The sequence below is a fragment of the Hoplias malabaricus genome, chromosome 8 (assembly GCF_029633855.1).
Source record: "Hoplias malabaricus isolate fHopMal1 chromosome 8, fHopMal1.hap1, whole genome shotgun sequence".
In the NCBI taxonomy this organism is placed as follows: Eukaryota; Metazoa; Chordata; class Actinopteri; order Characiformes; family Erythrinidae; genus Hoplias; species Hoplias malabaricus.
In genome coordinates this window covers 4,660,081-4,674,276 of record NC_089807.1, presented here as the reverse complement: position 1 = coordinate 4,674,276, position 14,196 = coordinate 4,660,081, and the positions used below count along the sequence as shown (strand labels likewise).

Genomic DNA, 14,196 nt, shown 5'->3' with positions numbered 1-14,196 from the left:
TCCTCCGGGTGACTGTCTGTGAGGAGTGTGGTGTGTTCTCCCTGTGTCTGCGTAGGTTTCCTCCGGGTGCTCCGGTTTCCTCCCACAGTCCAAAAACACACGTTGGTAGGTGGATTGGCAACTCAAAAGAGTCCGTAGGTGTGAATGTGAGTGTGTGTCACCCTGTGAAGGACTGGTGCCCCCTCCAGGGTGTGTTCCTGCCTTGTGCCCAGTGATTCCGAGTAGGCTCCAGACTCACCGCTACCCTGAATTGGATAAGCAGTTTCAGACAATGAATTAATTTGCTGCTGTCTACAGTCTCTATAGTGTGGAGAAGAGGAGTTCATTTGTTTGTACTTCTTCAGTTCAATGGTTCAACAATGTCTGTCCGTCAACTGACCAATCACAGTGTGATCTGCATCAGTGCAACACCCAGTTACAATTCAGGAGAGGTTAGCGCCAGGCTACGGTGCAGGGTTCACATCGACACCTGCCTACAGTGTAGGTTTGACACAGAAGTATAAATTTGGCTCAACTCAGCAACCTATAAAACCCTCTGTTTCTGTTTGAATCCTCGAGGTTTGAGCCCTGTTTAGGTTTTTCAAGATTGAATATGATTTTTAAGCCTTATGTTTAAGTTCCTGCATTTAACTGCCTGCCCTGATAAAGATGATGATGATGAAGATGATGATGAGGATGACACCACTGTTGCTGACCACTGTAGACACCGTCCAAGCCGACACTTCTTCGAAATGAAGGGCGTCAACATGCAGTTCCCCACCTTTTACTGCAGTAACCCCCTCCACTCTTCTGGGAGGGCTTGGTGAAGGAATTGGTGTTCAAACATTGCTTTGAGGATTTGATGGCATTTGTGAGAGCAATATTAATGGATCCCAAAGCTTTATCATCTCAAACATATTGGATGGAGCTCTATCACTTCAGATGACTCCGAATAACACATTTGGACGCTCCAGAGTCCATGGCTGAGGGGATTTAAACCTGATTTACATGCTTTTTCATGCATTTCTGTGGAGATTATACAAACAGTGTGAACATCGTTGTCCATGGATACACCTTGAAGTAGCTGAACTCACTCTTTTTAGGGGATATCTGAACTATGTCATATTCCTGTGAGGTGGCTTTGATATCCGAAGTGTATTAGTCTGCTTCATTTAACATGAGCTTCATAATTACACAATAAATCAAACGTAGACCCTGATTTGCATTATTTTTCTTCACAAAATCCTTGCAGAACCAGAGCCCTATTGTTTGCGGTAAGCTTTCAGGCTTGAATTGGCTCGGCTTACTGGGTGTTTTTAGTTTATACTCTCTCATCTGTAGCAATGTGCTGTTGTGTTATTCATTTCCTCTTTGTGTAAACAGGCCTGCCAAAGCTGTCCAATGTTTTTGCTGATGCTCCTGCGTGGAGCGCATTTTATAATCCTATTGACAAGTGTGATATAAATAAAGATCATTAGCTTTGGTTTTGTAATGTCAATGAACCAGTTTGTTTTCCTGCGTTTCTACTCTTCTCCATATTCACTCTTATTCCCAGTTTTAAAGATTATAACTGATGCTCCATGTGAAGCTGTTTCCCTCCATCTACAGCCTGTTATTGTAAACTGGTGGGGGAGGGGTATTCAGGCCAAGAGAAACAAAAAGAGAGGGGAGGGAGAGAGAGAGAGAGAGAGAGAGAGAGAGAGGGTGGTATGGAGGGAGGGGGGTTAAAATTGGGTCAAATGCACACACTCGCATGCTACATAGAAAGCACTGGCTGCATAACGCCATGGCAACCTGTCTACAATGGCAGATGGGTAAAAATGCAAGTGGAACGAAATCATGAGACAAAAATATGCCAACTTTCTCCATCTGTCTGTGTGTTTGTCTGCATCTGTGTGAGTGTGTGTGTGTGTGTGGGGGGGGGGGGGGGGGGGTTCGTGTGGGCGGGTGTGTTTGTTTCTTCCGTCTGTCTGTTGTCTTCTGACTCCTCTTTCTCTTCCCATTCCAAGGACAGAGGCCACAGTAACAAGGACAACTCTGTATGCGTGAATGGTTAAAAGGTGATAACGTGTACTGTGTATATAAACATATAGACTTCTCTGATACAATATTAATATGTGTCATATGTTCACGGTTAAAGCAAATCCTACATTTCAATCATTTTGATTTTTCTAAAGAGTTAAAACCATATTTATTACAATATTCCTACTGTCCGGATGCCACCATCATATGTGTGTGTGTGTGTGTGGTGTGTGGTGTGTGTGTGTGTGTGTGTGTGTGATATATAATACATTCTGGGGAACAAAATCTGTTTACAGTCACATTGTGGGGACCTGTTTTCTTTATGGAGACAAAAGGCATGTCTCAGTAACATGAATGTTTACTGTTTATGGTGAAGACATGGTACGGTTTGAGTAATTTGCCCTGAAACTATGAAGAAAAGTCTGTGCATATATGTGTGTGTGTGTGTGTGTGTGTGTGTGTGTGTGTGTGTGTGTGTGTGTGTGTGAAATTCCACAGGAAAAAAAAATATTTGGTAGGATTGTGTCCTGAAAATGCATATAAACAAACACACACACACACACACACACAATTCCTTGTGCACTAAACCTATTAAAAGCCAATTCCAGGCTATTGACTGAATAACACAGAGAGAGCACGCATGAGAGAGAGAGAGAGAGAGAGGGCTTAAGAGAGTGGGAGAGAGAGAGAGAGAGAGAGAGAAAGAGAGTGTGTGTGTGTGTGTGTGTGAGAGAGAGAGAGAGAGAGAGAGAGAGAGAGAGCGTAGTAAATGCTGATGAGGAGCTGCTGCTGGCACACTGACCCAGTAACACTGCAGTTCCACACTGCCAGACGCTCACACAAACACACACACACACACACACACCAGGTGCAATTCTCTACAGCTTTTGTATGAATTTTATCAAACATTTTTTCAGCTTAAAGCAGCAGTATGGTGACAATTCAGTTTTACAGCTTTTATCCCCCTCATTGTCACTCAGACTGTAGCCTGCAAACACCCTGACAATGCCCAGAGTCCAAAGATAGCTTCACTAGCTTCAAGCCTAGTATAGCCAACAAGCAACATACATTTACAGGACGTTTAACCTGTAGTGATTATTTCACCCATGTGTTGAGATGATGAAGGTGCAAACTGCATGTTTAGTGACTACACGGCTTCAGTTTTTGGGGCAGATGTTTTGACAGCTCTACAGCTGAACCAGCTGTTTACATTCCTGCTAAAAAGCCATGGCTAGAATGCAGTTTGGCAATATCAGATATGAAGAAGGCTTTAAGCCTAGGTTCCAAAATCTAGGGGGTGCATTTTTCGGAGACCAACAAATCTGTACATAAAAACAAGTTCAGAATATAAAGAATAAATGTTCTGTGAGTGTCCAGCAAGCTTACCATGCAGTGCACAGGTTAGGGTTCACCACTAACGGGGTCAATGAGTAAAGATGTTAATACTCTGACACAAGAGTTGGGGATATGATGAATCAGACTGAAAGCAAATCCACATAGATCCAAATGGTCAGACTTCCCTCACTTTTCGTTCTGCAGCAAACATGGGGTCACATTTTTCTCAAAAAGCGTAAATTGGATTTAATTACGCTTTGGAATTTCGGAGCCAGGGACGATGTGAAATGTCTTTGTCACAATACACACCCTGTTAGACACATGGGGCAGCCATTTCCTCCACTGAGAAACTTAACCCATCATGTCTTTATAATCAAACTGCTTTCTGTATCCAGAGCATGTTTGTGTTCTGTTGTACGTCAAACCAAATCATTCATTGTCAGTAAGCGCTTATCCAGGTTCAGGGTCGCAGTGGGTCCGGAGCCTAGCCGGAATCACTGGGCACAAGGCAGGAACACACACTGAAGGGGGCGCCAGTCCTTCACGGGGCGACACTCACTCACACATTCACGGACACGTTTGAGTCACCAATCCACCTACCAACATGGAACGTGGGAGGAAACCGGAGCACCCGGAGGAAACCCACGCAGACACAGGGAGAACACACCACACTCCTCACAGACAGTCACCCGGAGGAAACCCACGCAGACACAGGGAGAACACACCACACTCCTCACAGACAGTCACCTGGAGGAAACCCACGCAGACACAAGGAGAACACATCACACTCCTCACAGACAGTCACCCGGAGGAAACCCACGCAGACACAGAGAGAACACACCACACTCCTCACAGACAGTCACCTGGAGGAAACCCACGCAGACACAAGGAGAACACACCACACTCCTCACAGACAGTCACCCGGAGGAAACCCACGCAGACACAGGGAGAACACACCACACTCCTCACAGACAGTCACCAGAGGAAACCCACACAGACACAAGGAAAACACATCACACTCCTCACAGACAGTCACCCGGAGCGGGACTCAAACCCACAACCTCCAGGACCCTGGAGTTGTGTGACTGCGACACTCCCTGCTGCACCACCATGTCGCCCCGAGTGAAAAACGTGGGTGCCTAGTCCCTCACAGTAGTAATAAGTTAAAGGATTTTTAAAAAAATACTGTACACTATATTGCACTGCTGAAATATACAAGAGTAGTTGTGTGTAACTAAAAAATTGGAAAGAGTCCGAAAAGTATGGGCCAAAGACCTGGAGGGTGTAGTAAACAGTTCCAATGAGAAAGTGCAGGTGCAGATAGAGTTTGTAAGATGGATGATTGTGGGGAGTGTGGTCCAGGACACTGTACTACTGACTGTTCAGCATCCTGATGGCCTGGGGGATGAAGCTATCTCAGAACTGTCTGGTCCTGGACTGCATGCTTCTTTACCTTCTGCCATTTAAGGCAGCACTGAGTACAGACAGTGGCTTGGACGCGTGGAGTCCTTCTCCTGGTTTTCCTCAGACATCAGCTGGTGTATAGATCCAGGAGGTGAACTCCGGTGATGTGCTGGACTGTGTGCCCTACCCTCTACACAGCTTTCCGCTCGAGAGTGGTGCAGTTTCCGTACCAGGTGTTGATTCCGTACAGGCCACAGTGCAGGTGTAGAATCTTCTGAGGATGTGGGGCTTCATACCGAACCTTCTCAGCCATCTGAGGTAGAAGAGGCGCTGTTGCACTTTCTTTACCGTCCGTGTGGTGTGTTTTGTCCATGTGAAGTCCTCTGTGATATGAACACAGAGGAACCTGAAGCTGCTGACCCTCTCCACTGGGGTTGCATTGATGGACTGAGAGTGTTGTGAGGACAGAACTGGAGGGGAACATCCCACTTCAACTTTCTGATGTTGGAGCATGTTAGAGAACTCTGGGCCTTTGGAGAACACCTTGTTGCTGTGTTGAAAACAAGGTCCTTATGTTTAATAATATTAGGTCGGTACGCTGGAGGACACTGAGTCTGTATTTTGGAGAGCGTTGGGTTCTCTAACACACAACGTATAAACACTACGGCACGTCTAATAAAATAAACAGTGTGTGCATTTGCAGAAAACCAGGTTTAACTGTGTTTTCACTCATGTAATTTGACCAAGGGTGGCCAAACGTTAACATATGACTGTATGCAGTTTCCTCCACCTTCCATTTACACTCCTCCATCCTTCCATCCACCCCCTCTCTGCTGTGAGGAATTAAGGGGGCTTGGGGCTCACCCCTCTCCTGGACGATCTTTGGGACAGCTGAGAGGAAACAGAGACCTCTGGGTGTCTGAAACATTCCTCACATACCACAGGAGCAGAGGGGCTGCATGTGGGCTGGAGCTGAAAAGGGGGTGGGGAGGCTTTATGGGTGTGTGGTATTCAGATGTTTGTGGCTGACATGTATACGAGTTGAATGCTGTCCTGGTTTTTCTTTTCTTTTTTTTGCCTGGAGATTAGCAGAAACGTTATCCTTGTGTTTACTGCTCATCAGATGCTTTTTCAAGATTCTTTTTTTCAATTATTGTAAAAACCTGCATATCATTGCAGTTGGAACAAAACCTTGTATCTCCACATCGTTTGAAAACACCAGATACCCTTTACACCGTGTCAAAATGTCTTCATGAAGGGACCTGTAGAAATGCTGTAGAAATGCTTTGCAATAACACAATGCTGCCTGGGAGGTCAAGGATGATTTTTCCCTGGTGATCTTTGTGGATATAACAGCTTGTGTCCCTGCCAAGGCAATGTTTACTTTACTAGTTTCATTCATTCATTCATTCATTCATTCATTATCTGTAACCGCCTATCCAATTCAGGGTCGTGGTGGGTCCAGAGCCTACCTGGAATCATTGGGCACAAGGAGGGGGCGCCAGTCCTTCACAGGGCAACACAGACACACACACACACATTCACTCACACACACACTCACACCTACGGACACTTTTGAGTCGCCAATCCACCTACCAACGTGTGTTTTTGGACTGTGGGAGGAAACCGGAGCACCCGGAGGAAACCCACGCGGACACAGGGAGAACACACCACACTCCTCACAGACAGTCACCCGGAGGAAACCCACGCAGACACAGAAAGAACACACCATACTCCTCACAGACAGTCACCCGGAGGAAACCCACGCAGACACAGAGAGAACACACCACACTCCTCACAGACAGTCACCTGGAGGAAACCCACGCAGACACAGGGAGAACACACCACACTCCTCACAGACAGTCACCCGGAGCGGGAATCGAACCCACAACCTCCAGGCCCCTGGAGCACTGTGACTGCGACACTACCACCTGCTGCACCACCGTGCCGCCCCCAGTTTGCATTATCTTTATAATAAGATTAAAGAAACACAAGGTAAGAAAAAAATTTTACCTTAAACCTCCAGCTTCAAAGTCGTTGAGATGCTTCACTGATATATAATAGGGAGAAAAGACCCTCTGCCATTGCTACACCAACCTCAGCACTCCAGAAACTGCACTATGTAACTTTTTAAGAAGGGTAGGAAACCACTACCACCTGCTGATTTCAGGACAGCGGTGTAAAAGTGAAATATAATCTACAGCTCCAAGGGAAGACCAGGAGCAGGAATAACAAATACTTTAGGATTCCTTGCTTTTGGGAATAAAGCCAGACTCTGTAAATATTATTCCTTTGTTGTGATGTCAGCCCTTATACCTTTCGGAAATCAAAGGTCTCCGCTGGGAATTTGCCCACGCCTTCCAGTCATGTGACAGTTTCTGCTCTTCTGGGGAGGCTTTACCCTCTTGGAACCTGGCTGCGAGGAGCACTAGCGATGTTGAATGATTAGTTCTGGATCACAGACACCACTCCAACGCATCCCAAAGGTGTGGATGTTCCTGTCTCGCTCCATTGAACACACTTCCACTTCTCTATTGCCCAGCCTTTAGGGGGCTTTATACCCCTCTAGCTGAACCTTTGAACTGGGGACTTCAGGCTCATGTGTGACTGCTCCAGAGCATCTCACTCCAGCGGGTGATGCCTTTACATGGTTACTATGAGTGAATGAGAACACCTGTGTGGCGTATTCACCGTTGGACTTGAGCCAAAGAGCTCAGGTATACCATTCAGAAACCATCTATAAAAACGGCTCCTAAACAAAAGAGAGTGCGGCACAGCTTCCTGTCTGAGTTTTTGTGACTTGGATCAAAATACAGTGGCAGATGACACCGGTGGCATGTAGAGACAAGCTTGGTGTGTTACATCTCTTAACTTTCTGTTTGTTGGGAGTTCTCTGTAGATTATTATCAGTGTAAGGACAGGTGGCTCAGAAACTGGGGTTCTGTTTTGTCCTGAAGAGACATACATCTCTTTTGCCTGACTGGATTTTACCCACATATAAAATAGAGCTCTAATGCGTCACCATGAAAATACTCACCTCCTTACCTGGGAAAAGTTAGTGTACCTTAGAAATCCTTCTTTCCATGAAGGAGGCTTGGCAGCTGACTGTGCACAACTCCTCTCTGGAATGAGGTTAGTTGTGTACGGGGTGGTGCTGATCATACATGATAGTGTTGATTGACTTAGGGCTGTTTGACATCTGTCTTAAAATTGTGAAACCCACGCAGACACAGGGAGAACACACCACACTCCTCACAGACAGTCACCCAGAGGAAACCCATGCAGACACAGGGAGAACACACCACACTCCTCACAGACAGTCACCCAGAGGAAACCCATGCAGACACAGGGAGAACACACCACACTCCTCACAGACAGTCACCCGGAGGAAACCCACGTGGACACAGGGAGAACACACCACACTCCTCACAGACAGTCACCCGGAGGAAACCCACGCAGACACAGAGAGAACACACCACACTCCTCACAGACAGTCACCCGGAGGAAACCCACGCAGACGCAGGGAGAACACACCACACTCCTCACAGACAGTCACCCGGAGGAAACCCACACGGACACAGGAAGAACATACCACACTCCTCACAGACAGTCACCCGGAGGAAACCCACGCAGACACAGGGAGAACACACCACACTCCTCACAGACAGTCACCCGGAGGAAACCCACGCAGACACAGAGAGAACACACCACACTCCTCACAGACAGTCACCCGGAGGAAACCCACGCAGACGCAGGGAGAACACACCACACTCCTCACAGACAGTCACCCGGAGGAAACCCACACGGACACAGGAAGAACATACCACACTCCTCACAGACAGTCACCCGGAGGAAACCCACGCAGACACAGGGAGAACACACCACACTCCACACAGACAGTCACCCGGAGGAAACCCACGCAGACACAGGAAGAACATACCACACTCCTCACAGACAGTCACCCGGAGGAAACCCACGCAGACGCAGGGAGAACACACCACACTCCACACAGACAGTCACCCGGAGGAAACCCACGCAGACACAGGGAGAACACACCACACTCCTCACAGACAGTCACCCGGAGGAAACCCACGCAGACACAGGGAGAACACACCACACTCCTCACAGACAGTCACCCGGAGGAAACCCACACGGACACAGGGAGAACACACCACACTCCTCACAGACAGTCACCCGGAGGAAACCCACGCAGACACATGGAGAACACACCACACTCCTCACAGACAGTCACCCGGAGGAAACCCACGCAGACACAGGGAGAACACACCACACTCCTCACAGACAGTCACCCGGAGGAAACCCACGCAGACACAGGGAGAACACACCACACTCCTCACAGACAGTCACCCGGAGGAAACCCACGCAGACACAGGGAGAACACACCACACTCCTCACAGACAGTCACCCGGAGCGGGACTCGAACCCACAACCTCCAGGTCCTTGGAGCTGTGTGACTGCGACACCACCGTGCCGCCAAAGTTTATTCCAGTATTCAGAAATTAACATAAAGTGAATTTCATGACACAGGCCACCTTAAGCCTGTGAGTTGTGTGATGGGTTGACGACTGATGACGCTATATCAAAATCTAAATCATCACAGATGACATATTTGAAGCAAAATTTATAAATGAAATATTTTTGAACAGTTCTAAACATCCTGACATTAAAGACCTCAAAATGTGATTAATATGATTATGCCCCTAGCATAAGTCTGCATGAGATTCAGGTGGTATATTAGCACTTAAGCTAACATGAATTCAGAAGCACATATACATTCTCGGTTAAACACTGAAATTAGAAGCATTTAAAAGATATAAGCCACCTGACCTTGTTTATATCCGTGACTGCTTTACATTTTTAACCAGTTTTTCAAATCAAATCAAATCAAACTCAGGTGTATTGTCATATCACATTAACAGTGGTGTAAATGTGAGTGAAACACTCAAGGTGTATCCCAGTAAACAATTAGCCGTTGATTCAACGTTGAAATAATGTAATGACTGCCGTCTAATCAACGTTCTCTTAAGGTTGAAAATGAAAGTTGAAAAGACGACTATTAGACGTATTTTGGACGTCCATTGACGTTATTAATTGGTCCCGAAATAAATTACTTGTATAAAACGCGTTTTGGACGTCCACTGACGTTATCGATTGGTCACCACTTAACTAACTTATTAAGATGGATTTTGGACGTCCATTGACGTTTAAAATATGTCCTCGACGGACAGACTACTTTTAGACCTACTTTGAACGTCCAGGGACGATCCTTGTTTACTGGGGTAGTCCTTCACAGTAGTAAATACATTAATTGTACAATAAACAAAACCCATTTATGGACATTAGATACATAGGAACTCCATAACTTTTTGTCAGAGGCAATGATTTATCTGAGATTATGGCTATTGTTTCCTCACAGATTGGTCCCACTTGTTAAAACCCAATAAAATAATCATTTGCTCTGTGTCACACCCTAATTATATTAATAGTTATCTTATTTTTAAAGCCTCCTGATCAGCTCCTTAAAGACTAAATGATAGAAGATCTCACTTGGCTGGACATTTAAAAAAAAAAAAAAAAAAAAAATTAACAGTGAAATAAATTTCCTAAACATTTTGCAGAATTTAATTAAAGATAAAAAATATATAAATTATGTAAATTATTAAAATACACTTTCCACTGAAATATCACAGATGTCATTTATGTATTTACATGCTTATATTCGCCATTTTAGCTACTTAGAGCTAAGTTGTAGCCTATGTATCATGTTAAAAGCAGAAAACCCCTTCCTCGACTTGTAATTAAGCCACGCCCACTTTTCAGGGAGAGGCCAGTGTTTCGTACAAGTGGTGTACATTAACCACGCCCGCTCGGTTGAGGATTGGGCGGTTTTCCATCCAAACCCCGCCCCGTGTATTGGGCGGCGTGCTCTTTTCTATGCGGCGGGGCGGGGCTTGTGGGCGTGGCCTGGAGCTTCACAAATACACACGGCTCCATCTGCTGAGGCTCACACTGCTCTCGGCGAGGGGACGTGTGGATGTGATACCAGCTTTCAGCTCTTTGTGCTTGAGAGGGAGAAAAACACACTCAGTGCTTTTGAGCCATTTTTTTTGGCGGGGGTTGAATCTTCGAAGGCTTATTTTTGTTTCCCCCTCTTTTTGTTTTTTTCTCCCTGATTATTTTCATTAAGGTTTAATTAAGGAACCAGACGAAGATGGGAGCTCAGTTGACTAAGAGCGAGGCTGAGACTGCAACAGCTAAAGCCAACGGCCAGGTAGGGGTTTAGTTTTATTTTTTATTTCTTTTTTAAACAGCATTTCTACAGACTTTCATCCACGGCTGATTTTCCCTTTCATTCGCTCTCTCCCCCTCCATCTCTCTCTCTCTCCATCGGGGTTCGCCACTGGGCTGCTTTTGTGTCTGGGTCTCTTCGAGGAAGCGTGTCCATCTCCGCTTTAATTGAAGTTTTCCCGTTGGATGTTTCATTGGAATCGGTTTAAACTCGACTTGATTCGTTGCCTTCTACGTGGAAAATGTATCAGTTGCTTGTGACTCTTTGTCCACGGTTCGGGGGGCGTTCATGTTTTGGTGGGTGTGGATAAAGTGCTGCTTTTTTTATTATTACGGTTACTATATTAAAACACCGTGAACTGAGGAATTAAAAAACATACAAAGCTGTAAACGACACAGTCTCGGAGTCTGCCGTCGTGGTCGCGTTGGCGCTGGAAACCGTAAAACAACCCAGCTTTAAGAACAAAAGGGCGCAAAGCATGCAAATGAAGGGCTGCGGAGGGGCACCCACACGGAGATACACCTACAGCCTAGCAACAAGTAACCAATCAAATAAACATGGATTAAAATGGCTTTTAAAAGGCGGAAACGTGTGTTTTTGACGTTATTTCGTTTCCATTGCGATGCTCGTGTTTCTCTGGTAACGGGGCTTTGAACGGCACTGTGTCTGAATCTGCGCAGAAATCACCTGCATTTTGTTGATCTCGTGATTTCTGTGTGAATTGGTGAAAGTTGCTGAGAAACTCGAGCAGAGGCTCGGAGATTACACAAAGCGTTTAGGCTCTGTTTTTTTGTTATTTTCGGATACTGGGTGTTAGAGGACGCGTGTCGTCGTCGCCTTTGTTTGGTCCTGTTTTTTTAAATAAAACTAGCGCGGTCCCACAGCGCCACCTCCCGCTCGTAGCGCGCAATCGCAGTAGCGCGCGTCCGGAGAGTGGCGAAACAGCGACACCCGCGGTTGAACTGGAAAATACATAACCAGAGAATACACGGTTATGAGTGTACAATAGAGAGGGAAATTTATCGTGTGTTTTAACGTAACTGGGTCAAATAAGAAACACAGCCACGTGGTTCACACCCTCGCCTCTTGGTCAAAGTGCACGTTGATTTTGTTTTATTTTTTATATACAATACCTTTGTAAAGGATGTATGGCTTTTTTTGTATTTCATTTTTTTTATGATTATATATTTTATTTGTATATACAGCACCTATAAAGCATAAATAAGTAGAACCCCACATACATAAACATAGTATACAATTTTACCAAGTGTAGTATATTTATCTTAAAGTAGCAAAGCATTTATCGAATAAAGAAACATAATTACAATTCAGATAAAAAAAGATGTTGTAAAATAACCACTCTCCACATACAGAGCCACTAAAGAACCCTTGGAAAGGGGCGGTTTTTAAGAGCACATGGGTTTTTTTTTTTTTTCGGTTTGTACCGTGTTTTATCAGATAAGAGTGTAACTGTTACTACACTCAGGTGATTTGCATTCCTCATGCCTGGTGGTGAGTGCCGTTGTAGGCCTGTGGCATTTATGAGTTCAATTTGGGCTTCAACCCTGGGATGGAGGGCTGAATAGGAACATAGTTGGGGGCCTGGGAACATGTAGCGAAGTGTTTAACACCCAACAAGGGCCACAGATGTAAAGGAAAACTGGTCCTATAGCAGCATTAGTATCTTTATAAGGTTATATGGCCATTTAATCATTTTTGACGGTATAATTACAGTTATCAATAAGAACATTACGCTAGCATTAAACGATTTGTTTCAATTAATAATAGGATGGTCGTGTGAATATTTAATTGGGTATGGATATTTATCGACTGATTGGTTGTGGTGAATACAGTGGATCAATGAGGAATGAGGGGGAACCTTTGGCCTCATTGCCAGGCTCTTGAGAGTCTAAGAGCTTAAATTAAATATGCGGTGTCAAATTACAACACACTTCTGGTGAAAATAACTACACACACGTGGTTACTGTGAATTGGCTGCATTTAACACATTAGCAGTGCAAAGTATTGCAGGGTTATTGCTGCGTATTGCTCCCTGTGGAGGACGTGCAGTCATTTAATTAGAAAAGCAACAAAACCAGTTGGCCATATTCTTGCATAACATCTGTTTTGCACTTCTATGGAAATGTACCCCTCACTTACTTTGACTAATGTATGCAGATCATGAGCAATTATAAATCTTACTCCTGTAACACTGTCCTTCTCTAACATACATTCTCTGATGTCTGCTTTCAGGAAAACGGCCACGTAAAAACTAACGGAGATGTGTCGGCCAAGCCCGAGGGTGAGGCGGTGGTTGCCGACGAAAACGGCAGCGCCGAGGTCGCCAAGGAGACGACAGAGAGTGGCGACGCCATTGAGGCGGCCCCTGCCACAGAGGGAGAGGCCCCGAAAGCGGACGGAGAAGCCGCCAAGGAGGCCACCAAGAAAAAGAAGAAGTTCTCCCTGAAGAACTCCTTCAAGTTCAAGGGCATCTCACTGAAAAAGAACAAGAAGGGCAGCGAGGAGGTAGCGGAGAGCCCGGCTGTGGAGGAGAACGGCCAGGCTGCCACGGAGACCAAAGAGGAGGAGCCGGCGGATGCCCAGCCAGCCGCCGAGACCGCTGAGACCACGGAGAACACAGAGGAAGCAGCTGCCCCGGCCCCGGAGGCAGAGGCGGAGGCAGAGCCTAAAGCAGAAGAACCAGCCCCCGCGGCAGAAACTGCACCCACAGAGGAGAGCGCCAGCTCTGAGGAGACCCCTGCTGCCCCCAGCGAGCCGGCTACCACGAGCGAGGAGCCCGCTGCGGAGTGACCTCCCTCCTTGGACTGCAACCGTTTTTTCCCCCTCTTTCTTTTTTTTTTCTTTTTTTTTTTTTTTTTGGTTTTTCTTTTCTTTTTCCATTTTTTTAAGATTGAAATATATAAAAATATATATATGAGACTTGTGCCACGTTATTTGAAGTTACAGCGGTTACTACAGAGAAGACGAGCCAATGACAGAAAGCTCCAAGCCACTAAAAGTTCACTGCCTGTTTTCCCTCATTCCTCTTCATCTTTTTTTTTTTTTTTCCTTTTTTTTTTTTTTTTTTCTTCTTCCAGAGCGTCTCCCCCAGAGCTCTGCTGCTGTGGACTTGTTTTTTTTAATCG

At 45.7% G+C, this 14,196-nt stretch overlaps 1 protein-coding gene across 1 annotated transcript; it reads left to right on the top strand.

Annotated features, from left to right (window-relative positions):
* Positions 1 to 10,782: 10,782 nt before the first annotated feature.
* Positions 10,783 to 13,977, top strand: marcksl1a (MARCKS-like 1a). The gene is made up of 2 exons (XM_066679012.1): positions 10,783 to 11,032; positions 13,304 to 13,977. Exons 1-2 carry the CDS (start codon positions 10,973 to 10,975, stop codon positions 13,859 to 13,861), a joined length of 618 nt encoding a protein of 205 aa, XP_066535109.1. The 5' UTR covers positions 10,783 to 10,972; the 3' UTR covers positions 13,862 to 13,977.
* The last annotated feature ends 219 nt before the right edge of the window (positions 13,978 to 14,196 follow it).

Excerpts from the sequence above, each read along its gene's own strand:
- marcksl1a (XM_066679012.1), top strand. The coding sequence starts at position 10,973 with ATGGGAGCTCAGTTGACTAAGAGCGAGGCTGAGACTGCAACAGCTAAA. Across the intron at positions 11,033-13,303 it reads CAGCTAAAGCCAACGGCCAG|GAAAACGGCCACGTAAAAAC; the intron begins GTAGGGGTTTAG and ends GTCTGCTTTCAG.